The following is a 25,927-nucleotide window of genomic DNA, read 5'->3' as shown; positions in this document are numbered from 1 at the left end:
GACATATGAATGTTTAGTGCATCTGGCACATAAATATCTTGTGACGCCAGCTACCACCATACAATGCGAATGCCTGTTCTTATTTTCAGGTGACATTGGTTACAATTGACAGGAGATAATGCCCGCTTCTTGTTTACAAACTTTTTGTCTGAGCAATTGGCTGAAGTAAGGCTGTGTGGATTGGTAGGCTCTAAAATTTTACATTGTATTATTTTTGAATGCAGTTATTTTTTTGTACATAATTCTACATTTGTTCAGTTCAACTTTCATGATAAAGAGATTGCATTACAATACTTGTATTAAGTAAATTGAAAAATACTTTTTTTTTTTGCAGTGCAAATATTTGTAATCAAAAATAAAGTGAGCTCAAAACACCCAAAATATTTAAATGGTATTCTATTATTGTTTAACAGTGCAATTAGTCATGCAATTAATCACAATTAATTTTTTTAATCGCTTGACAGCCCTAAAAACAACCTTTACCTACTTGGGGTGCCAGTTCATTTTTGGCCATCTAGAAGCTCAGCCCACTGCTTGTATCTGGGAAGTCATATTTGAGTTACTATTTTAAATATAGGTTTCAGAGTAGCAGTCATGTTAGTCTGTATTCGCAAAAAGAAAAGGAGTACTTGTGGCACCTTAGAGACGAACAAATTTATTTGAGTCTCTAAGGTGCCACAAGTACTCCTTTTCTTTTACTCTAAATATAGTGCTCTAGCCAGGGCACAGAATCTGAAGAATCTGACAGACCCGATAAACTCCTTTCCAGTATGAAAAGAGACTAAGGGTGACATTTCAAAGTACATATTAGAGTAACTGATGTGTCTATTAATTTTTGTGATTGTAGTGCCTCATTGTTTTATTATTTTATAGCACCTACTACGATAGCAAACAGAATATAATTAGTGATTTGATTAGCAGTCAGGCACATTCAGAGAATGTCAAACAGTTCATCTAGTGTCAGTTCAGCTTTCATTTTTGTCTTTTTGTTTACATGTAGTTCATAATTTCATCTTTTTTTGTGTTGGTTTTTATGTGGTCTTCTGAACTCCTCTCCTAGTTCAATTTAGCAGATTTTTTGCTTAATGTTTTTACATTTTATGGAATTTGTTATAATCCCATATACTAAACCAGGGATTCCCATCGTGGTCTGTTGAGCACTTCCTGGTGGTTCATGGAGAAGAGTTTAGACACATGGTGCCAGCTCGCCTCACTTCCAGCTGCTAAATTGCATTAAAAAATAAAAATACTCGAGTCCTTTCCTATTAGGGGTCTCTTGTGATCTCATGCTATGAAACAGTGAGCCATGCTATGAAAAATAATATGAATCCGTCTGTGGATTAAACTGACCTTTTGTACAGCATGCCTATGCCTAAACTACAAGCTGGGGAAATGTTTTGTTTTGTGGCTCATAGGTGGTTAGTCACCGAGGTCGTGGAGGTCATGGAATCCGTGATTTCCAGAGATCTCTGTGACTTTAGTCTGTGGTGGTCGGGAGCTGCAGGGTCCCACGCTGCCCACGGGGGCAGGGAGGAGGTGGCGGGGGCACCCCACAGCTCCTGGCCACTGTGAGGAACGGGGGAACCCAGCAGCTCCCGGCCATCAAGGGCTGCAGGGGAACCCCCAAGCTCTGGGCTGCCAGGGGCCCCCGGAATTGTAGGCAGCAGGGGTGCCATGCTGCACCGCTCCCGGCCGCTGCAGGAGGCAGGGGTACCCCACAGCTCCTGGCCACCACAGGCAGCAGGAGAGACCTGAGAGCTGCGGGCTGCTGCAGGTGGTGGGGGCCCCCACAGCTCCCAGCCTTGGGCAGTGGGGGACCTTGGAGTTCCAACACCCAACCCGTCGTGGGAGCACCCAGAGCTCCCAGCCTCTGCGCAGATGCCCTGCTGCCGAGGTGTGGAGACCTGCAGATCCCCTATTATGTCACGGATATTTTTAGTAAAAGTCACGGACAGGTCACGGCTTCTGTTAATTTTTCTTTATTGTCTGTCACCTGTCTGTGACTTTTACCAAAAATATCCATGACAAAATCTTAGCCTTACTCCTAGGTAAGGCTACAATTTAGTCACAGGTATTTTTAGTAAAAGTCATGGACAGGTCATGGGCAATAACCAAAAAGTCACGGCCAGTGACCTGTCTCTGACTTTTACTAAAAGTAACCCTAACTAAATCTTACATGCTGAGGGGTGGGGGTGTTGCAGCAGATGCTGCTGCTCCTAGGGGTCGGGGACAGCCTGGGGCCCTGCCGCCACCGCTGCTGCTGCTCCTGGGGGTGGGGAGGCAGCCCAGGGCCCTGCCGCCACCGCTGCTGCTGCTCCTGGGGGTCGGGGGCAGCCCAGGGCCCTACCGCTGCTGCTGCTTCTCCAGGCTGGGGGCGGGCCGGAGCCCTATCGCCGCCACCGCTTCTCCAGGCTGGGGCGGCCGGAGCCCTCTCGCCGCCAGTGCTCTGGGCGGGGGCAGCCTGGGATGCTGCTGCTGCTCCTGGACCGCTGTTCTGGGGCACCGTCCGAGACAAGTTGCCTGCAGAACAGTGGCTGGCCCAGGGCCTCCCCAGCTGCTCAGGTGGCCCTGGGGTTAGCCACACCAGCGGCTGCAGGAGGCCTGGAGGTCCTGGAAAGTCATGGACTCTGTGACCTCCATAAAAGACTTGCAGCCTTACTCATAGGTAGTAACAGGCACAGTGCGGCCTCTATATACTGCAGGGGCAGCTGATGCAGCTCTTAGATAATACTTAGCACTGTATAGTACTTCACATGTTTTGAGGAGTGTTGCAGACGCTAACTATTAAATCCTCCGAAAATCTTTGTCTTCTGCCTTCTCTTGGAGGTCTCTCTATTTGTAGAGCAGTGGTCTCCAACCTTTTTATTCCACTTGATCACTTTTTGAATTAAGGGCAACCCAGGAACTGCCCCGCTCCCTCTCCCCCCCCGCCCAATTTCTCACTCTCCCCCACTCTCACTCACTTTCACCGAGCTGGGGTCACGGGTCGAGAGGGGGTGCAGGCTGTGGGCTGGGGCAGAGGCATTTGCAGTCTGGGAGGGGGCTCCGTACTGAGCCTGGGGCAGGGGGTGTGGGCTCTGGGAGGGAGTTGGAGTGCAGGAGGGGGTGCTGGGCTGGGGCAGAGTGTTGGGGTGCAGGAGGGAGTGGGCTCTGGGAGGGAGTTGGGGTGCAGGAAGGGGTGTGGGCTCCGGGAAGGAGTTTGGGTGCAGGAGGGGGCTCCAGGGTAGGGCACAGTGTTGGGTGCAGGAGGGGGTATGTAGTGCTAGCTCTGGGAGGGGGGTCAAGGCTGGGGCAGGGGGTTGGCATGCAGGAAGGGGTATGGGATGCTGGCTCTGAGTGGGGGGCAGGGCTGGGGTTGGGGTGCAGGAGGGCGGTATGGGGTACTGGCTCTGGGAGGCGTGCTGGCCGCTTCCTGGAGCGGCATGGGGCCAGGGCAGGCAGGCAGCAAGCCTGCCATTACGGCAGCCCCACTGCACCACCGGAGATTGCACTCAGCTGGGAGATTCTCTAGGATTGACCAGTTGATTGCGATCAACCGGTTGGTGACCACTATTGTAGAGTGAATCATAGAATCATAGAATATCAGGGTTGGAAGGGACCCCAGAAGGTCATCTAGTCCAACCCCCTGCTCAAAGCAGGACCAATTCCCAATTAAATCATCCCAGCCAGGGCTTTGTCAAGCCTGACCTTAAAAACCTCTAAGGAAGGAGATTCTACCACCTCCCTAGGTAACGCATTCCAGTGTTTCACCACCCTCTTAGTAAAAAAGTTTTTCCTAATATCCAATCTAAACCTCCCCCACTGCAACTTGAGACCATTACTCCTCGTTCTGTCATCTGCTACCATTGAGAACAGTCTAGAGCCATCCTCTTTGGAACCCCCTTTCAGGTAGTTGAAAGCAGCTATCAAATCCCCCCTCATTCTTCTCTTCTGCAGGCTAAACAATCCCAGCTCCCTCAGCCTCTCCTCATAACTCATGTGTTCCAGTCCCCTAATCATTTTTGTTGCCCTTTGCTGGACTCTCTCCAATTTATCCACATCCTTCTTGAAGTGTGGGGCCCAAAACTGGACACAGTACTCCAGATGAGGCCTCACCAATGTCGAATAGAGGGGAACGATCACGTCCCTCGATCTGCTCGCTATGCCCCTACTTATACATCCCAAAATGCCATTGGCCTTCTTGGCAACAAGGGCACGCTGCTGACTCATATCCAGCTTCTCGTCCACTGTCACCCCTAGGTCCTTTTCCACAGAACTGCTGCCTAGCCATTCGGTCCCTAGTCTGTAGCTGTGCATTGGGTTCTTCCGTCCTAAGTGCAGGACCCTGCACTTATCCTTATTGAACCTCATCAGATTTTTTTTGGCCCAATCCTCCAATTTGTCTAGGTCTTTCTGTATCCTATCCCTCCCCTCCAGCGTATCTACCACTCCTCCCAGTTTAGTATCATCCGCAAATTTGCTGAGAGTGCAATCCACACCATCCTCCAGATCATTTATGCTTTTGAGTGACCTGCCCAAAATTAGTGGTAGCATCAGGATTAGAATTCATTGTCTCCTGATATCAGTCCCATGTTAGGTCTATTAGCCTGTGCAACCTGCATGTGAAATTCTTTGTGTTTCACAGAGTATGGATGATCTTTGAAAAATGTATAGACTCTGCAGGAATCTTTTCCCAGAATAAGTGTATTTCAAAGTATTTGCAGCTTGTCAATGTAAGCAGGGTTCTGATTAAGATTGCTGAAAGCAAGAAAGCCATCTTCAGACAAATGATCATTCTGAACATTAGCATTTTAAAAAATATAAATGACTAAGCTTGCAAAACTTACACAAATGTCAATGGATAAACAAACATTTTGTATGTTAGTGACTGGAATGTGATTCTATAGTATGGTGTGAGTTAAAGAGCAACTGACCCTCTGATTAAGTGTAACAACAAATATTTAAAAACTGGCAGCGCAGATAGAAAAATTCCGATATTCATTTTTAGGTTTTCAGAATAGTGTGTCAGTCACCAATCTCACTTGGCTGATTAGCCCACTCTAAATACTTGTCTAAAATGAGGTGTGTACATTTTTCTGACTGGGAGCTGCCCCGCCATAGTGCTGAGGGTTCAACATTTCCTTTTTTGCTGCTTCTTCCTCTTATTTTTTGTGAATATGGCCCTTCCACACATACTTTTATGGTCTGAGGAACTGTGCTCAAATTACAGCTACAATAAAACTGGCTTCTTGAACAGGTTTGGCAGTCCAACGTGGAAGTGGCCAAACTGTATTTCAAAATCATTTCAAAATCAGCTTTATCTGGGCCAACCCATTCTAACTAACACTTTCCACTGTTGCTACCATTGAGGGGAAACTTTAGGGCTGCTGGTATTTTAACAGCTGTTGACTTACCTTGCTTAGAGCAGGTGTAAATGAAATGGTAGTTAAAAATGTTGTGTTTACAGTGTTTTGGGTGAAACCAGATAATCACTATACTCTTGAATGAACTGTTGCAGAAAAATGATTAAAAAAAAAAAAAAACCCACGATATTACTCCTGGGGGAAACTTTTCACAAAATGATCATTCCATATGTGACCTCTCAGTCCTCATCCTCAAAGAAAACCTGCACCACACCTTCAGATGAGCCGAATCCAATTACCCCACTCCATCCAACAATCTACTTAAAGCCAAGAAGGTCTTGCAGCTTCATGGCGTTGTGCTAAATTAGCTGTGCACTTACCACTTCAGCCTCCATCAGCTCTGGGCCTTATACCTTGAATTCATCTTTCAGTCTGCTGCAGGTTTATTTTTTCCGCATACTTAGCAATGGTGTATTTAGGACCCAATAAACTGCCTTTATTTAAGACAGTTACAACTGTGATTATAAACTTCATCAGAAGCTTGTGTACCATAACCTTACACAGTACTTTTGGTTAGCCTAGCTGCTTCACCTACAGATAATTGAAAAGCGATTTAGATTGGAAGGCAGGATGGTTCTCTGTTGTCACATGGTAATCTGAAATTAAAAGTCTTAAAAGTTTCAGCATGTTTTAAAAAACCTTTATTTTATTATTCCATTCACACAGGTTTCCTCCATTCCTTCCTCTTGTTATTTAAACAGCAGGTCATTTTAAAAATTAAATTGGTTGACCTTTTAGGTGTCGTTCAGTGAAATGGCTGGGTGATTGTCAGAGGGAAGAATTGGGTTTTTATCCATATGGCAAGGCAAACTTCAGATAATTCATATGGGCAATCCAATATCTCCATATTTATTTTGTCTTTCAGAGATGCTTATTTCAGGTTTACAGCCATGGCCGTGTTCCTCTTGCAGCCCTGTGAGTGTATTACCTCATTTCCTCTTTCAGAAAACTGCTGTGCTGGGGAAATAATAAAGCTCTCCTACATCCAAACTATCTCATAGATACCACTGTACGGCCCAAACCTGGGCATTTAAGATTTGCAGATTGTGTACATATGAATATCTTCTCATGTTCTCTGTTTCTCACAGGGTCTTACAGTGCCAGTCAAGGTGTAAACTGCATCCGTGAAGATGTTGCTGCATACATTGAAAGACGAGATGGAGGAGTTCCTGCAGATCCAGATAATATATACCTTACCACAGGGGCTAGTGATGGAATTGCTGTAAGTGTTAAAAGTTTGTGTGTACATGTATATATCGTGTGGTACATTAGACAGATCCCTTAAGAAATATAGACTATAGAGCATGATTCTCATCTTCTTTGCACAGTTGTATGTCTGATCTCTCACATACGCCACGCCACGGATCCTGATCTGATTTATGTTGAAGTCAGTTACGTTATGTGTGAGCAAAAGAGAGGAGTTCTGAAACAGGCCCATGGATACTAAAATCTTCATATGGCCGTCTAAAGCTTTTTAAGTGTCTAAATATGGATTATTAGCCATCTTGGCTTGAAGATTTTGCTGTACATGACTAAGGGCTTGGCTATACTTGAAATGCGTTGCTGTAGTGCTTCAGTTAAGATGCTACTTCTGCTGATGGGAGGGGTGTCCCATCAGTGTACATAACCTACCTCCACAAGAGACAGTAGCTAGTAGCTGTATACGCTGGCTGCTAGATCAGCTTAACTGCACCACTCGGGTATGAATTTTTCACACTCCTGAACAATGTAGATAAGCCAACTTAATTTTCCAGCGTAGACCAGGCCTAAAATGTGGAGACACTAAAGCTTAGAAGAGGATGTTATTCACTGGAGGAACCAGACCCCACAGACTGAGAATTCTTGGAGAGCTTTAAGGAAACCATGTGTTACGTAGATTCAGTGGAACCCGCACTAAGGGCCACCTTCAGTAGCCAGCCTTCTTACATTAAGCGATTCACTTTAAAGTATCCCCAAAGTTTCCAAGGCAGTTTTTGTTTGTTCTTTAGCTGAAGATCATCTCTACTAGGTAACGAGTATATGTTGATCCTTTGCATGGTTGCTGAAGATAGATTTCCTTGTATTTGCTTTGCTGTAGTGCATATTTTAATTTTTTTAATTAGTTTGCAAAACTTTTAAAATGACATCTTGTGGCACAGTTTGGTATTACAGTACTCTGATTTATAGCAGCTTCATTGATTCATCCAGTGTAATGGGTTTCCCAGACTTTGCAATTCCAGGGGCTCTACTGGCAGTGTGACAGGAGTGTGAGCATCACATGTTTTTCCATAAAACTTTATCAGATATAAATGCATATAACTATATTTGATTATACCGGTACTGCCTTTGTTGCTTGTTTGAATTTGCCAGTGATAAGCCTGCAGTTGATGAGTTTCAACTTCAGCTGGCAGTTACAGCAAGAGGGCAGCTGTTGATTGTTTTTAAAGGACTCTCTATGTTGTGTTCGGCCATTGTTATGTGCTAGTAATTTTTGTTATAAAACACCTTAGCATTCTCCATCTAACAGTTGGTGTGAAATGTTTTTTGACTTAAAAGATAAACATCCTTCAGTATTCATAACTAGTAGTGTCACTGTCATGAAGGCTGGTAACTTTGTGCTTCTGTAACTGAAATTTGTCTAAGGCTTTGCGTCCTATAGAGCGGGAGAAAGTCACACAGCAAGTTGTTCCAGAATATACTGTGATTTCCACTGTCATCTGTTTTTTTGTTTTGGTTTATTTTTTTTTTTTCCTTTAAATTCCTAAACTTTTCCAGACTATTCTAAAGATCTTGGTCTCAGGCGGAGGGAAATCCCGAACTGGAGTGATGATCCCAATCCCACAGTACCCCTTGTATTCAGCAGCCATATCTGAACTAGATGCCATCCAGGTGAACTATTACCTGGATGAAGAGAATTGCTGGGCACTAGATGTGAATGAACTTCGTCGTTCCTTGAATGAAGCCAAAGCATACTGTAATCCAAAGGTCCTTTGCATCATCAACCCAGGAAATCCCACTGGTTTGTAATGGTTTCATTTAAATGTTTCAGAGTTTGTTTTGTTCACCCGTTTTTTCTTTTTGCTTTACATGCTTAGGACTTGCTTGTGACTTATCATTGCACATGTATAGCTGGACTTTAATGATAAAATTAGCGATTCCACTCTGAAACTTAGTTAAGCGGTTTTTAATTTACTGAGATAATTTACCAGCTAAGCAAGCAAGCCTGGGTTCAAAGAACATATAAACCCAGGTTTAAGTGTTTTGTGTGTGCATGCTAAAGAGGTTTGGGCTTACCCATGTAAGAGCATGTGTAAACTGCAATGAAAAACATATCCAAAGAAGACTAGTCTTACCCTCAGCTGACTTGTTGACAGGGGTCTAAAAATTAATGTCTCACAAATTCACTGTCTCCTATAATTTAGACAATACATCTCAATTGTGATTGGAGGTTCCCCACCCACCGCCCCCAGACATATTGTATAGAGTATATATAAGTGATTGTAATGAGTTTTATGTACCAACTTCCATAGCATTTTTTTTTTTAAGGTAAGAGGGACAGCTTACTGAAGAGGTAGCAGCCTTCCTGGTTCTAGACTGAAAGACTGTGTACATGTTCTCTACTAATTAACCTGAATTGCAACTTTTCTTCTCTCACTTTAAATTACAGGTCAGGTTCAAAGTAGAAAGTGCATTGAAGATGTTATACATTTTGCTTGGGAGGAGCAACTCTTTCTTCTGGCTGATGAGGTAGTAGAGCATTAAGACTACATACCTTTCTGTGGTGAACACACCTGCAGTGCAACAGAAGCACTAGGTGCTCAGTTCTCTTCCTCTGTGCCCAATAAGTGTGATTGTTGATTTCTAACATGGAGCATGGATTCTCCCAGTGTTACCAGACTAAAAGTTGTGAACAAAAAAGCCAGCTTCTCGGTCCTAAAGAGTTAATTTGAAAAATTTAGTGTGCTAGACTTGACCTAAGCAAAAAGGGTAGTGGCTCCAATAAGGATGTAACTCCAGAAAGAAACTGGAACAACATCTGAGTCTTGACCTACATAATATAGGGTGACATTAGCCATTGGTTTAGATAATTAAAAGGAGGGAAACTGAAGCCAGGGGTGGGGTGGAGATTGGGAATTGAGTACACAGATGAAAAACATAAAAGTTAAGAAATAATATACAAAATCAAAGTTCAATACTCTTCTTGCAAGGGATACTCAGTTAAATATACTGTAAGCTATACATTTGTTATGCTTGAAGGAACTGTAACTTCTCTTTTGTAAAAGCTTTCAAGCATTCGTACATCCCAAACTTTCTTCAGCAGCTTACATTCTGTGTAATATGCTGTCATTTATTCACATTTGGGCAGAGTGCATAATGTTTCCTCTGATTGTGTAGGTTTATCAAGATAACATTTACTCAGAAGAATGTCAGTTTCATTCCTTCAAAAAGGTTCTGTATGAGATGGGACCAGAGTACTACAGCAATGTAGAGCTAGCATCCTTCCATTCCACCTCCAAGGGATACATGGGCGAGTATGTCCATCTTCATTTCTTTATTGTATAACCTCTTGCACAGTATTTAGTAGAATAGCTTCCCCTTACTTCTTGTCAAGCAGGATGATTTTTTCACATTAGTGAGCTGAGTGTCATCTTGTATCTTCTGGTACTGTTACCTAAAAACTAGTAAACAAGGAAAATGCATGAGTTTATATATGGAACATTGTATAACTTATGGGCTGGCCCAGTGGTTTTGCAAACTTTTTATTTAATGGAGTAGTTTTTAAAAAAGAGAGCACCTATCACAGACCTGGAAAAGAATGTGAACCAGGCACTCCTTGATCTGCACAAGCTGGCAACTGACAAGAATGACCCTCATTTGTGTGACTATCACAGACCTGCCTCCCATCCCAACACCCCAGTCCTACATTAATAGGTTCCTAAAATAGTTATGTGTGCAGCCTACCAGGGATGGCACAGTGAACCTCTGGACTACTGACTAGTTCAAGATTCACTGGATCAGCCTGATTTTATGGAGGGGTGGAATGTGTGTGTGTTTGTTTCTTTTATGGGGGGATCAGGGGAGGGAAATGGCAGCTTCCTGATCAAATGGATTCTGTTTCTGCTGTACACGTTTGCTCTGAGGAATAAATATCCATGTTAATAGCTAGACTAACCTCGTATTGAAGCTGCATATGTTAATGTCTAAACGTCACACCCAATATTTTCTTTGATGGTACTTAGCTACCATTATACCTTACCCAAAACAGAAGAAGATATTTAAAAATGTAGGTTACATGTATTGATGCTAAGCAAAATGCTCATGATTAATATAAAGTTCAGCTGGATGCTCCCTCTTTTTCCTCTCTTGGGGTTCTTTTCAGTAATAAACATTCCAAATTATATTCATTTTTTTCCTCTCTCTCTCGCTCTCTATCTACTGTATTCTCAGGTGCGGCTACCGAGGGGGTTATATGGAGGTGATTAACTTGCATCCAGAGATTAAAGGACAGCTTGTTAAACTTCTCTCTGTTCGTCTCTGTCCTCCAGTCTCTGGACAGGCAGCTATGGATATTGTAGTGAATCCTCCAGTACCAGGGGAAGAATCTTATGCACAGTTCATTAAGGTCAGCTTTAATATTGTTTGTGTATTTCTTAACCCTATCCCATACATCACCAGGGTGTGATGAGAAGATACAGAAAGCTCCATCTCAGCTTTTCTTATGGTAGAGCCCTGTAATAACACTGGCCAACAGGACTACAGAGTAATTTCTAATACTCTTTGTACTAGTAGCTTCAACATCTTGGTGGAGCCACAGCTCTTCCATCACATGTTTGTGGCTTTTCATTGAGTTCATCTGCTTTTAAATATAATTTCTTTCCCCTGTGGCTTCCATGGTAAATGAGGGTAGCTACTCAACAAAGCTGGCTTCTCTGAAAACTGCACAGGAAAAATGAAGCTACTAAGTGAGGGTGACTTTGTAAGTGAAACCATATGGTACCCTTTTATATTGAATGCTTATTTGAACAAAGAATAGTAGCTTCTCATTTGTACAAATGCTCTACCAAAGTCAGCTCTAGTGTATAAATGGAGTTAAAAATGGATAAATGTGGCCCATTATTTTAAAAAGAAGAGTTTTTACATTACATGCAAAATCAATCTCATTGTAGTAGAGATCTGTCAAACAGAAAATGCTTAGCTGGTTTTAATTGTGTGTTTTGGTGTGCGTGTGTTTTTCTTTTTAAAGACAGCTCTTTTTATCTTGTAACTATAGCCTGGTGAGCAGCCTGGATAGCTTAAGATATTGTTAATTAGACATCACTGATTTGTCTTAGGATCACCAGCCCAGATTGATGGTGACCGAAAGTCATCATCATCTGAAGAATGCTATTCTGTGACCTTTTGAAAGGAGTTTCTCAGTACTGTTCCAAATGAACAAGTGTTCCTCTCACAAAAGCCCCAGCTGGTATCCTGGTAGGTAGTCTCAGCAGAAATCCTAAAAACTGAATGAGTATGGAGACTGAACTACTCTCTCATCCCTGGAAATTGGTCCTGCCAAGTCAAGCTTGAGGCATATTGAAAATACAATTTGAGAAGGCTGACCTGCTGTACCTATTCTGTGGTTAAATAGAGAATTCCAGGAATGTTGTTCTAGAACCATTGTTCCAGAACCTTTCACAAATGCTAAATTCAGAAATGTACTTCCTTAAAAATGATACCATCTCCCCTCTACACACAGCCTGTGGACTAGGCCTCCCACTTGAATTCAGGGCCTTTCAAGGGTAGTGTCTGCAGCAGTGACTTGGCATCGGCTTTGCTACACATGCAGAACTTCCTCTTGGCCACAGAACCGCAGAAGCTCCGTTCCAGCGGTTTGGGGTGTTATACCAATTAAATAAAAACCAGCAGGATCTTATTAAAGGGAATAAGGCAAAATGCCACATTTATTATGAATACAGAAAGAATCATAGTAAGCAGTTAGTTATAGCTATAACATGCCATTCAATTTCATATTCATTCACACACACACACAGGTTCTGCAAGGTTGTTATCATAGTTACCAGCCTTAGAGTTGCTCGTGCCAAGTCACTGGCCAGGTGGCCTGGACACGAGGAGGGAGAAGGGCCTTGTCAGATGCTCATCTGATGCTCCTGGAAGTTGCTTTGCAGAATCAGACCCCAAAGTTCTCAGTTTCTAGAGTCCATTTTTATAGGAATTTATTCCTATGCCAATCTATAGGAATTGCTTCATCATGCTGTTGCTGAATCAATCAGCAGATGGCACATTCCTGACGGCTCCATGCTGCCAGATGTTATCTTGTTCTTTGGTTCTCCCATTCTTGAGGCTGTTGGGTGGATTCCAGTCTGCCCTCGGGGGTCCTCTGGTTGTTTCCACTTGACGCCTTCTTCGGCCGGATGGACACTGGATTCTTAGGCTGGCACCTCCCTGATCATTCATTTATTATCCACACCAAGCATCCATCCACATACATCCTCTATCTCTATTTTAATCACAATTGTTAACAAAGCGAGATGAATACAACAAAACGGCAAGGAGTCTCTGTGTGCTGTTTCTGTTGTTACAAAGTATCCCTTTGAGTCTTTCTCTGTGTGAATAGTTGTTACAAAGTATTGCTTTGAGAACAGACTCTGTCTTAGGATGTACTAACACAATTAACAGCTTGAAAGTTTCACACAGAGAGGGAGAGAAACAGTAAAAATACGAGACCAAAACCCAAGAGAGCTCTTAATTAGTAATACCCTGGAATTTAAACTATGGGGAATCAAACTTGTTAGGGGGCTTATTCCTTCACCCGCTTACTTCCCTGGTCCTTCTCGCATGAACAGAGAGCAACAATACCCGAAATCCAAAGGTGCAAACAATTCGATGTTTATTGGGGTGAACTTCCAGCAAGCATTATTCCAGTTTCTTTCCTTAGTATCCTCCTTCCCAGCTCTGACACCACAGAGCCTTACACCTGTGTCCCTGTTCCCATTCCTGCCCTTAGCCAAACATTATTCCAATTTCCTTACCCCCATTCCCATTTCCCCCTTTAGCAAAACATGATTGCAATTTCCTTACCCCCATTTCCCCTCTTTAGCAAAACATGATTCCAATTTCCCCACCCCCATTCCCTGTTCCCATCTCCCACACCCACCCACTCACTTCCTGATTGACTGCAGGCTATATAGTAAAACTTGAGTTCTGCTTTGCTATACCTTAACCAATCATTTTCCTGAAATTTAACTAACCAATCCTAACATATTGTAACATGATTATGTAACCAATTATATCCCACCACCTTAATTAGTTTACACCCAGCAAAATGAATTATACAGCAGACAGGAACAATCACAGAACCAGACAGAGATTATACAGACAAACAATAGCAAAGTGGGAACTATAATGACAAAACAATACAGAAGTTAGGATTTCACATCCCAGCTATTGATAAGTGGGTTCTTGCCAGACAGGATGCTATCAAACTAAGTTTCCTTTGTTTTCTAGGCACTTCCCTTTCTCTGGAGGTGATAGGCACTATCAGGACAGGATTATATTCCTAAAAGCCCAATAGCACCTTATTTCAATGTGACTAGTCTGGAATGTGAGGAGGTGACCGGTCGCTTCCCAGCTTATAGAAAAGGAGTACTTGTGGCACCTTAGAGACTAACCAATTTATTTGAGCGTGAGCTTTCGTGAGCTACAGCTCACTTCATCGGATGCATACTGTGGAAACTGCAGAAGACATTATATATACACAGAGACCATGAAACAATATCTCCCCCCACCCCACTCTCCTGCTGGTAATAGCTTATCTAAAGTGATCATCAAGTTGGGCCATTTCCAGCACAAATCCAGGTTTTCTCACCCTCCGCCCCCCCCCCACACTTATGGCTTCCTCTGCTGCTTAGCCAAAGGCCTTAGCCTAAGAACAGGGCCTCAGACTGTCACAGTAAGAGAAGGCCCTTACACCAGCAGACAGTGATTTTGATTCTTTCCTTTATACCTCTAGAACTAGCCAAGTGATAAGAATACACCTCAATTCTTAAAGTACAGGCCTTTGCAGAGAGGCCTGAATATCTACATCCTAACAAAACTCATTTGTGATTTTAATACAGAACTTCTTTAATATGATCCAGCATAACAGGGGCACTTTGATTGTATAGCACACGTGTCAAGGTTCCTCCCCCACTCTGAACTCTAGGGTACAGATGTGGGGACCTGCATGAAAAACCTCCTAAGCTTATCTTTACCAGCTTAGGTCAAAACTTCCCCAAGGTACAAAATATTACCCCCGTTATCCTTGGAATGGCCGCTACCACCACCAAACTAATACTGGTTACTGGGGAAGAGCTGTTTGGACGCGTCCTTCCCCCCAAAATACTTCCCAAAACCTTGCACCCCACTTCCTGGACAAGGTTTGGTAAAAAGCCTCACCAATTCGCCTAGGTGACTACAGACCCAGACCCTTGGATCTTAAGAACAATGAACAATCCTCCCAACACTTGCACTCCCCCTTTCCTGGGAAATGTTGGATAAAAAGCCTCACCAATTTGCATAGGTGACCACAGACCCAAACCCTTGGATCTGAGAACAATGAAAAAGCATTCAGTGTTTTACAAGAAGACTTTTAATAAAAAATAGAAGTAAATAGAAATAAAGAAATTCCCCCTGTAAAATCAGGATGGTATATATCTTACAGGGTAATTAGGTTCAAAAACATAGAGAACCCCTCTAGGCAAAACCTTAAGTTACAAAAAAGATACACAGACAGAAATAGTTATTCTATTCAGCACAATTCTTTTCTCAGCCATTTAAAGAAATCATAATCTAACACATACCTAGCTAGATTACTTACTAAAAGTTCTAAGACTCCATTCCTGTTCTGTCCCTGGCAAGCGCAGCATACAGACAGACTCAGACCCTTTGTTTCTCTCCCTCCTCCCAGCTTTTGAAAGTATCTTGTCTCCTCATTGGTCATTTTGGTCAGGTGCCAGCGAGGTTACCTTTAGCTTCTTAACCCTTTACAGTTGAGAGGAGCTTTCCCCTGGCCAGGAGGGATTTCAAAGGGGTTTACCCTTCCCTTTATATTTATGACAACACGTCTGCAGAAAAGGCACTGAAATTACAATGATCTTATTCAGTGGGGGAAAAAACTGCAAGTCACAAAACTTGCCAAGACCAGAACAATGTTAAACCTTTGGGTTTGCATTCAGTGTTACAGGAAATATATGCCTTTTGTCATCTTCCAGCAGAGGGTATTTAAAATGGAAGACTTAGATTTGACTAGTGAGTGACTGTTGCATTATGATTGACATCACTTTTGGTCCATTGCCATTTGTCTTGGGTATTTGTTATTGCTAATCTTTGATATATTCTATTTACCTCTTACCTAGTAAGGAGTGTTATTGCTAATCTTTGATATATTCTATTTACCTCTTACCTAGTAAGGAGTGAATGTAAGGAAACATTTTGTTTTACCAACTGCAAAACTATTGAACCAACCTACAATTCATCATCTAAGGAGAAATTCAACTGTTTTCTATTCTCCCTCCCCTCCTTTTCTTTTCAACAGGAAAAGGAGTCTGTTTTGGACAATCTTGCCCAAAAAGCCAAGCTAACAGAAGACATGTTTAATAAAGTGCCAGGAATTCACTGCAATCCACTTCAAGGAGCTATGTATGCCTTCCCAAGGATATTTATCCCTTCCAAAGCCATTGAGGCAGCAAAGGTCAGTCAGCCATTGTCCGTCTAACCTCCCCACATTGTTATTGGTTGTTATCCATGAGGGAATTTTATGCCCTGGAGTAGAACAAGTGCTTTCCAGCTACAAACAAAGACTGGCAATTGCTAAGAGATTATATCACTAATAAACAAGTGGCAGGCAGTCCTTTCATTTTCCAGTTCATTTCTGATTGGGGCTCAGTTATACCTGTGTTACTGAGACCAAAAGTGGGGTCCTTTGTGAATTTTATGAGCTGAAATAATGCCTCTGAATGACGTAGTATATAGACTGGGCATGTTGATTTGACTAACTTAAAATATAAGAAGTTCCTCCAAATTATTATTCAGGTGATTTACTACTCAGCAGATGTTTTGGGAAAATCCAGTAGGAATGTCTAATTATTTGTGCTCTGGGCAATATTGTAAGGATAGGCATGTAGGAGTTAATTCATCAAATATTTTTAATACCTTTAATCTGTTAGACACTTCAGTGAAATTGGGTTTAGAACACCAAAAAACTCTGTTGCGAGAAGTTTCTATGTCTCAGTCAATCAAAGAAGGGAGTAGTTACGTAAAGACAGAGCGACTGGCTAATTCTGTTCTGTTGAGCTGGACTGATTGAGAGCCTACAGTGTGGAGTGGATCCATTTCACCACCAACGGGAGATGCTGTGCATCCATGTAGTGAAGAAAATGAAAGTGCAGGAGAAACGTTTGGAAAGAAAAATGACCATAAAACTGTATTTTTTGCATTATGATTTCATGTTATGATCTGGAGATGAAAAATTACTCCAAAAATTCAGTCTCTTTTCTCAGGCTCATAAAATGGCCCCTGACTTGTTCTACTGTATGAAACTTTTGGAAGAAACTGGAATCTGTGTTGTACCTGGCAGTGGATTTGGCCAAAGAGAAGGAAGTTACCACTTCAGGTGCAGTATCTATTTAATAGCAAATTACAGCGTATTATAAGAATCCAGTTGTTAGAATCTTTCTCTTTACTAAATAAATAAAACTGTTAGAGTTCTTATGGCATGTCCATGGTATAAAAACAGACTTGGACTAATTCACATTGTTTGTGACACCAGCCTCTTTTTTTTTTCTCGGGCATACTCTATGTAGCTAATAATTATATCTAGAACAGTAGGACTGGTTTTTGCCATGTCATTCGGCTTCATACAGTATTTCCCCAATTTGCTGACATCAGTTCCAAATATACAGAACAGAGCACAGTGAGGTATCTAAATGAACCCTCAAGGGATCAGAAAATACTGGTTCTTAGAAGAAGTGATCTTTAATTCTGCTGAAACGGTGGTCTACTTTTAAAATGGTTATCTTACGGTATGGCTCTATACTGAAAAGTGATAGTGAAAATTGCACCACCTCACTCAACGGTTGCAGTTCCTGTGTACCTTGAGTAATGTGTGCTCACTTTAATGAAATAAGGTGTGGGGGTTTTTTTAGCTATTTTTGGGCCTGACTGCCGCTAATACTTGCACTAAGCAGCACCTTACTCTGCAAGAAGTATAGTTATCTTTTGGGGACTACTTGGGGAATACGGTGTTGCTGAATGTAAGTGTTGTAGAATCCAGACCTTTGTTAGTATTGCATAATTAGTATAACGGGGAAAATGAGCTGGATTGTATTTTGACTTGCCTGGCTCCAACAAAACTGTTAACTGAATTCCAATTGCAGGGCCAAATTTTGCCCTTCATTATACCTGTGGAAGCCCATGAAAACAATAGGGTTGCTGTGACCCAAGGATCTCGTGATGTCAAACATATGGCACAGGAGTGCATAAGGGTTACAGTTATCCCCTAGGTCTGGTATTTACATTCTAGTTTGTCAAAGAGTGTCATGTAAAATTTCTACTGAAAGCCTGTGTCACACTGGTGGTCATAATCTTAGTGAAATGTATGTGTGAATATATATTGGAAACTATATTTGTAAGGCCTTTTAGTTAAAGGCAGGTCACCCAGAAGTGTAGCATGCCTTGAGACAGATTCCACCAAACAGGAGATGGGAGACACTTATCTCCTTAGCTGATCATTGTGTATTGTATGTCTTACAATAGAAGTCTATTTGCATACTGAGTCAAATGCTAATGAAGAGATTGCTGGGACTTCAGAAGGCAAATTAACAGAAAGAGATAAACAGTGGGGGATGAGAGGACCCTGTTTTAGAGGTGAAGAACAAAAGACTGGGCTAGTATATCTAGGGGTGCAGAAAGATGTGTTGGGGGAGACAAGTTGCCAGCAGGCTTGATCTCATGAAAGGAGAGTCTCAGCCATGCTGGTTGAAAAACACTGTGAGAGGGAGTTGGGGTAAGCAGTACCATAATAGACATAAGAATGGCCATACTGGGTCAGACCAAAGCCCAGTATCCAGCCCAGTATCCTGTCTGCCCACAGTGGCTAATGCCAGGTGCCCCAGAGAGAGTGAACCTAACAGGTAATGATCAAGTTATCTCTTGCCTGCCATCCTTCTCCACCCTCTGACAAACAGAGGCTAGGAACACCATTCCTTACCCATCCTGGATAATAGCCATTAATGGGCTTAACCTCCATGAATTTACGCAGTCTCTATGCAAAAGAATAAATGGACACAAACCTGACATCAGGAATCATAACATTCAAAAACCGGTAGGCGAACACTTCAACCTCTCTGGCCACTCAGTAAAAGATGGTTTCAGAGTAACAGCCGTGTTAGTCTGTATTCGCAAAAAGAAAAGGAGTACTTGTGGCACCTTAGAGACTAACCAATTTATTAGAGCATAAGCTTTCTGAGGAAGTGAGCTGTAGCTCACGAAAGCTTATGCTCTAATAAATTGGTTAGTCTCTAAGGTGCCACAAGTACTCCTTTTCTTTCAGTAAAAGATGTAAGGGTGGCAATTTTGCAACAGAAAAGCTTCAAAGACAGACTCCAAGGAGAAACTGCTGAGCTTGAATTAATATGCAAACTAGATACCATTAACTTGAGTTTGAATAGAGACTGGGAGTGGCTGGGTCTATTTCCCTAAGTTAAGTATCCTCACACCTTCTTGTCAACTGTCTAAATGGGTCATCTTGACAGGTTTCAGAGTAACAGCCATGTTAGTCTGTATTCGCAAAAAGAAAAGGAGGACTTGTGGCACCTTAGAGACTAACCAATTTATTTGAGCATGAGCTTTCGTGAGCTACAGCTCACTTCATCCGATGAAGTGAGCTGTAGCTCACGAAAGCTCATGCTCAAATAAATTGGTTAGTCTCTAAGGTGCCACAAGTCCTCCTTTTCTTTTTGGGTCATCTTGATTATCACTACAAAAGTTTTTTTCTCCTGCTGATAATAGCTCATCTTAACTAATTAGTCTCTTACAGTTTGTATGGCAATTTCCAACTTATCTGTATATATATATATGTATCTTCTTACTATATGTTCCATTCTATGCATCTGATGAAGTGGGCTATAGCCCACGAAAGCTTATGCTGTAATAAATTTGTTAGACTCTAAGGTGCCACAAGTACTCCTATTCTTTTTATGAATTTATCTAGTTCTCTTTTAAATCCTGTTATAGTCCTAGCCTTCACAATCTCCTCAGGCAAGGAGTTCCACAGGTTGACTGTGCGCTGTGTGAAGAACTTCCTTTTATTTGTTTTAAATCTGCTGCCCATTAATTTCATTTGATGGCCCCTAGTTCTTATATTATGGGAACAAGTAAATAACTTTTCCTTCTTCACTTTCTCCACACCACTCATGATTTTATATACCTCTATCATATCCTCCCTTAGTCTCCTCTTTTCCACGATGAAAAGTCCTAGTCTCTTTATCTCTCCTCATATGGGACCCATTCTAAACCCCTAATCATTTTAGTTGCCCTTCTCTGAACCTTTTCTAATGCCAGTATATCTTTTTTGAGATGAGGAGACCACATCTATATGCAGTATTCAAGATGTGGGCATATCATGGATTTATATAAGGGCAATAAGATATTCTCTGTCTTATTCTCTGTCCCCTTTTTAATGATTCCTAACATTCTGTTTGCTTTTTTGACTGCCACTGCACGGACATCTTCAGAGAACTATCCACAATGACTCCAAGATTTCTTTCCTGATTAGTTGTAGCTAAATTAGCCCCCATCATATTGTATGTCTAGTTGGGGTTATTCTTTCCTGATTAGTTGTAGCTAAATTAGCCCCCATCATATTGTATGTCTAGTTGGGGTTATTTTTTTCCAATGTGCTTTACTTTACATTTATCCACATTAAATTTCATTTGCCATTTTGTTGCCCAATCACTTAGTTTTGTGAGATCTTTTTGAAGTGCTTCACAGTCTGCTTTGGTCTTAACTATTTTGAGCAGTTTAGTATCATCTGCAAACTGCCACCTCACTGTTTACCCCTTTTTCCAGATCATTTATGAATAAGTTGAATAGGATTGGTCCTAGGACTGACCCTTGGGCAACACCACTAGTTACCCCTCTCCATTCTGAAAATTTAGCATTTATTCCTACCCTTTGTTCCCTGTCTTTTAACCAGTTCTCAATCCATGAAAGGATCTTCCCTCTTATCCCATGACAACTTAATTTACGTAAGAGCCTTTGGTGAGGGACTTTGTCAAAGGCTTTCTGGGAATCTAAGTACACTATGTCCACTGGATCCCCCTTGTCCACATGTTTGTTGACCCCTTCAGAGAACTCTAATAGATTAGTAAGACATGATTTCCCTTTACAGAAACCATGTTGACTTTTGCCCAACAATTTATGTTCTTCTATGTGTCTGACAATTTTATTATTTACTGTTGTTTCAACTGATTTGCCCGGTACGGACATTAGATTTACCGGTCTGTAATTGCCGAGATCAACTCTAGAGCCCTTTGTAAATATTGGCGTTACATCAGTTATCTTCCAGTCATTGGGTACAGAATTTACCTGATTTAAATTGTCCTGATTTAAAGGACAGGTTACAAACCATAGTTAATAGTTTTGCAATTTCACATTTGAGTTTTTTCAGAAGTCTTGGGTGAATGCAATCTGGTCCCGGTGACTTGTTACTGTTAAGTTTATCAGTTAATTCCAAAACCTCCTCTAATGACACTTCAATCTGTGACAATTCCTCAGATTTGTCACCTACAAAAGATGGCTCAGGTTTGGGAATCTTCCTAACATCGTCAGCCGTGAAGACTGAAGCAAAGAATTCATTTAGTTTCTCCGCAATGATTTTATCATCTTTAAGTGCTCCTTTTTTATCTCGATAGACAAGAAGACAGCTTGTTAGCTGAGTTTAAGCTTTAGAATTTGTGTTATGATTTTGTTTTATATGTAACCCTTTATTTCTAATATTTCTGTTTTTACTATCCTATGAATCTCTGTGTTACATACATTAACTTGCATTCTCTATAAACAAATCTAAGTGCTGTGAGTTAAGTGGAGCTGTGATCTGAGGTGTAACTAGTAAGCTGTGATGTGCTGTTCCTGTGGGAACAAAGGATCTGGTCATTCTATGAGAGTCCAGTGGATAAGGGGCTGGACATTATACAGGGACGTTCTGAGGACTCAGGGGTTAGATTGTGGCTATCGCTAGCCTGGATGAGGGACAGCAGAGCCCAGGTGGACTGAGAGGGGAGTGCTTGTGTTGCCTATGGCTGGGAGAATCAGCCCTGGCAGGTACAGACAAAGTTTCCTCATTCTAAGGGCAGGTGTCCGGGGTTACTCACAAACCTGGCAAGTGTCACAGTTGTACCTGTGTAACTGAGAGCAGAATTTGTTTTGTAGAATTTTTTTACTGGTGAGAATACAAGAGCTGGAAGGAACCAACTCCACTTGCAGATAGCTGAGTTTGCAGGGCTGGCTGTTAGAAAAAACACATTTCACATGTAAACTGAACAAGCTTGATACAGAAACGTTAAAATAATAAACATAGTACCCCACAATGTAATTTTTGTAGTCTCTTTCCAGAAGTTAAGATTCACAAATGAAAAGTAGACTGTCTATTGGAGGCGGCACTTAATGAGGTTTTGCTCTATTTAAAAAAACTGAGATGACAAGCCCCTGAATTTTAATACACAGGTTAATCAAAACCAGGTGTTCTATGTACAGTAACTGTAGCTGTAACATAAATTCAGAAAATAAGGGAATCTTTTTAAAAGCAGGTTGCAGGAAGTTAAAAGTTCTACTTTCTGTGCACCGTTTGGGAAATATATCTCTGGGGGGGTTGGGGTGTCTGTTTCTGGTTTCCATTTCTTTAATGTTTATTACAATGTATCTTATCAATTGTTTTGCAATAGTGTTTCTTCTCTTTCCCAGAATGACCATTCTCCCTCCAGTAGAGAAGCTGAAGATTGTGCTGGAGAAAGTGAAAGACTTCCACATACAGTTTCTTGAAGAATATGCATGAAAGAGATGCAGACTTCCCCCCCCCCAAAGCAAATGCAAAAAATGAACAATATGTGCTGAGAATGGGCTGTTCATCTAGTTAACTGCATTTACAATAGATAGAGCCCATATGTGGGTAAAACTTACACTTACCTGAACAATTAAACCTAATGTCTGGTGTGGGAGATATTGCTATACAGAGGTGGGTTGGAGGGGGAACATGAAGAGGGAAGGTGAAGAGAGAGTCTAGTAGACTATTTTGTGCCTTGATTGGAAGTTTATATTCTTGACTTATGCTTCTGGCCTAATTGGTTATGGAGGAAAGTCACGTATGAAAACTATTGATATCGTCTTCTACAAAGCAGAAATGCAGATGGCCAATATATTTGCTCAGAAACATCCATTTCCTGTTTGAGATTTTACCCCAAAAAAATCCTAAAATCTATATTCTGGGTGTGGTTGATTTATTATTGTTTGAGTATAAAGTGTTACCCACATCTGATCAAACTGGCAGTTGTTAGAATGTTCATAAAAATCTCTGGCAGATTATTTTGTGTGACTAAGTTCTATTGCATCTGAACTTTACATTATTTCTAAATAAAATCTGAGTGGAGACAGGCAGTTCTGAGGGCAGAGATAGTACATATGATGTGTTTAGAGTCTTAAGAAATTGAAACTTAGTGAATTATGACCACAAACTAGTTTATCCACACACAATTCAAGCTAGAGTAGACTAGTACGAGAGAACAATAGCATTGAGCTTTTCATCTCATAACCACTTTGTTAAAAATATAGAAAAGCTGAGGAGTCTCCTGTTCATATATGCCATTTGTGTATATTGATTATTACAAGCAACCAACTTCAAAGCAAATGTGAACACTGTTAAGGCTTAAAAATAATAAGGTCCAACACAAAAACTTAAAATTGCAGCACCTCTTGATCCTCTGAGAATGATTCTTTGGAACTTGATGATTAGGATATTAGTTATGGGAGAAGAGTCTTTCGCTTTTCTGGTTACTGGTTTGAATCTAGCCCAACTCTGTAAAGACTGAAAGATGCTTCCATCAGACAAATGTTTGTATGTAGCTTAAAGGAAATTAATTGGTGATTTCAGTCTTGTTCCCAGTGAAAGTGACTGTATTGCACAAACTACTATGTATGGCATTCTTGGCAGGGAGGTTAACGGCCAAATGGACATGCAGGATTGGGCACTCTGAATTCGAGAGGGCTCTTCCAGAACAGGATAAGGTATTGTATAGATGCTTGTACCACCTGTGCCATTCTTATTTTGTGGAGGAACAAAAAAATTTAGTCTCGAGGTAGGCTGTCAATTTGGCACCTTTTTCCAGCACAAACACAGAACTGAAAACTCCCACTACCAATCACGGAGATACCAAGTAACTTCATCAAGTTTTGTCTGAGTAGTTTGTGCAGATCACTGTTTAGTGACAGCATCTCATTTATTCACATATTAACTTAGATCTTATTCTTTAGAAATAAATTAGAAATCTTGTTTGTTTACTGACATTATTTTGTTAGTAATACCTGGCTCAGCATGTGGTGCTAATAAGGAAGTTAAAATCTTGGGAGTTGATTCAAGTACAGGGACTAGTGAATTAACACATTGGATAAAAGGATGCGGCAGTCTAGTGTGTTAAGGATAAAGATGATTATTGGCCACATCTCTTACAACAGCATCAACTGGAACAGACTGCAGTTAGAAACTATGAAAATATCAAAAGGATGCCCTATAGGGAATTAATCAGTGACTTCCTTTCAATTGCTAGTGGACAGATATCCAAAACACAACCTCAACTGAAAACGGGACACTGGGGAGTAGTGTTATCATGGAGGCCTGGAGACTGAACTAAACTTTTAACTTTGAAGAGATGGGTCTCATCTCATCAGTTGTATCTCACTGGGAGGGTAGTCTGGAAAAGCTCGTGTTGCTGCCACCCATAGATAAACAGAACGCTTCATTTGGCATCTTTCATAAGCACTAATATAACTACAGAAATTTAAAAGTAAAAAAATGTAATAAGAGGTCAAAACATTCACATTTAAATAAAAAATTATCCAAGTAATTACATTTTTTCTTGCTGTTGAAATTAGTCCCCAAGTCAAATCTGGTTTGGGGCTCACTGCTTGGAAGTGGCTGCCATAACGGACATGTAGTTTGAAAATTCTACAATCTAATAATGGAAGTTAGTATATTTTTTTACACTTTTGTAACAGCAGCTTTTTTTCATGGGGTAGTATTTGTAGTCTAACAAACCAATAGATTTTATATTTACCTTGTGTTTACACCTGATATTCCTGAAAACAGTCCAAGGTTTACAACATACGAGAGACATTCTATATGCATGTTGAAAGCTGCTTTTTTCCCCCCAGTCAGAGCAGCAATCCTTATAGGTAAATTTTAAATCTAGGATAGTGACCTAATTTTAGTTTTCTAAACATTATATGATGGTGCCTTTTATGTTTCTGACATTGCAAGGGAGAACATTTGTTTTGATGTATCTCCTAGAGAAGGGTTAGGGCTTTCTACTGTTCATCCACAATATTAGTATGTACTGTGGCAAGCTACAGTATGCAGGTACGTTTTTGTGGGACATAACTGAAAAACTGAGAAACAAAGACTTACATTTTCATTGTCTTCAATGTTTAACAGACCATCTCTATCTTTTAATGCATGTTTCTAGGTTTCATTTACCTACAGGTGCTCCTTAATACTGTACTTAGATTAACTTAGATGTATCAAAGATTTCAGAACAATAAAATAGATGTCAAAGATGTGGTAGTATTTAATCTTCTGGGTTGTTTGAAACCAAATGTCCAGTTTGTATGGTGAAATATTTATTAACTCCGTGGTCTCTCACAATAATAAATAATTTGATCAACATAATGTATGGTTGATTTCATACTTCCTCAGATACATCATTCAGTACACTTGTCAAACTTCTGTTAGCAGAGTTCCCTCTTTCCCATGCTGTAGATGGCCTTAATTAAGAATTAATTCAAAATTGAAGGGGGCTGATGTCAGAAGATAGTACTGAAGTCAATTGGCAGGAAGCAAAATTCAGCCCATTGATAGAAGAAAAGAAATCTATACAATAATTAATTTTAAAAAACCCTTAAGTATCTTTTTGAAATACAAGACCTGGGCTGCATTATACTACATATGAAACTGAGAGCAGCAGTTAATCTCCAGAGCTGTTCCTGGAGCCAAAGAAGAAAAGGGGGCTAGATCCTTGCAAGTTGGAAGAGGAATCTAAATGTGCTACTTAAGCAAAAAGCTAGCCCTTATTTCCCTAAATACCTACATGTAAGCCAGCAAGCTACAAAGTCCTTGCCTATCATCATCTATAGAAGCTCTTCAGGGAAATGTGGCAAGGGCTTTTGGAGCAGGAATTGTGTTTATCATCTGTTTGTAGTGGATTTAGCTTAATACCATCCTGATCCTAATGAATGATTTACTG

General features: G+C 41.1%; 1 protein-coding gene across 4 annotated transcripts in view; it reads left to right on the top strand.

Moving 5' to 3' along the window:
- The window catches only part of GPT2 (glutamic--pyruvic transaminase 2), a 60,785-nt gene extending 35,380 nt beyond the window's left edge, over nucleotides 1-25,405 (top strand). For 2 of the 4 annotated variants that reach the window (XM_084644298.1, XM_084644299.1), the window contains 8 exons: nucleotides 6,491-6,624; nucleotides 8,157-8,400; nucleotides 9,049-9,128; nucleotides 9,777-9,913; nucleotides 10,830-11,004; nucleotides 15,955-16,110; nucleotides 16,919-17,031; nucleotides 22,380-25,405. In XM_084644298.1, coding sequence (XP_084500424.1) covers nucleotides 6,491-6,624; nucleotides 8,157-8,400; nucleotides 9,049-9,128; nucleotides 9,777-9,913; nucleotides 10,830-11,004; nucleotides 15,955-16,110; nucleotides 16,919-17,031; nucleotides 22,380-22,470 — 1,130 coding nt within the window. In that variant the 3' untranslated portion in view covers nucleotides 22,471-25,405. The remainder of the gene's footprint in view (nucleotides 1-6,490; nucleotides 6,625-8,156; nucleotides 8,401-9,048; nucleotides 9,129-9,776; nucleotides 9,914-10,829; nucleotides 11,005-15,954; nucleotides 16,111-16,918; nucleotides 17,032-22,379) is intronic. The other 2 variants (XM_084644301.1, XM_084644300.1) reach the window with 1 other exon arrangement.
- Nucleotides 25,406-25,927: the final 522 nt, after the last annotated feature.

Source organism: Lepidochelys olivacea, assembly GCF_965140295.1.
Source record: "Lepidochelys olivacea isolate rLepOli2 genome assembly, chromosome: 12".
NCBI classification, from domain to species: domain Eukaryota; kingdom Metazoa; phylum Chordata; order Testudines; family Cheloniidae; genus Lepidochelys; species Lepidochelys olivacea.
The sequence above is the reverse complement of the archived record's forward strand: the minus strand, read 5'-3'. Positions and strand labels throughout refer to the sequence as shown.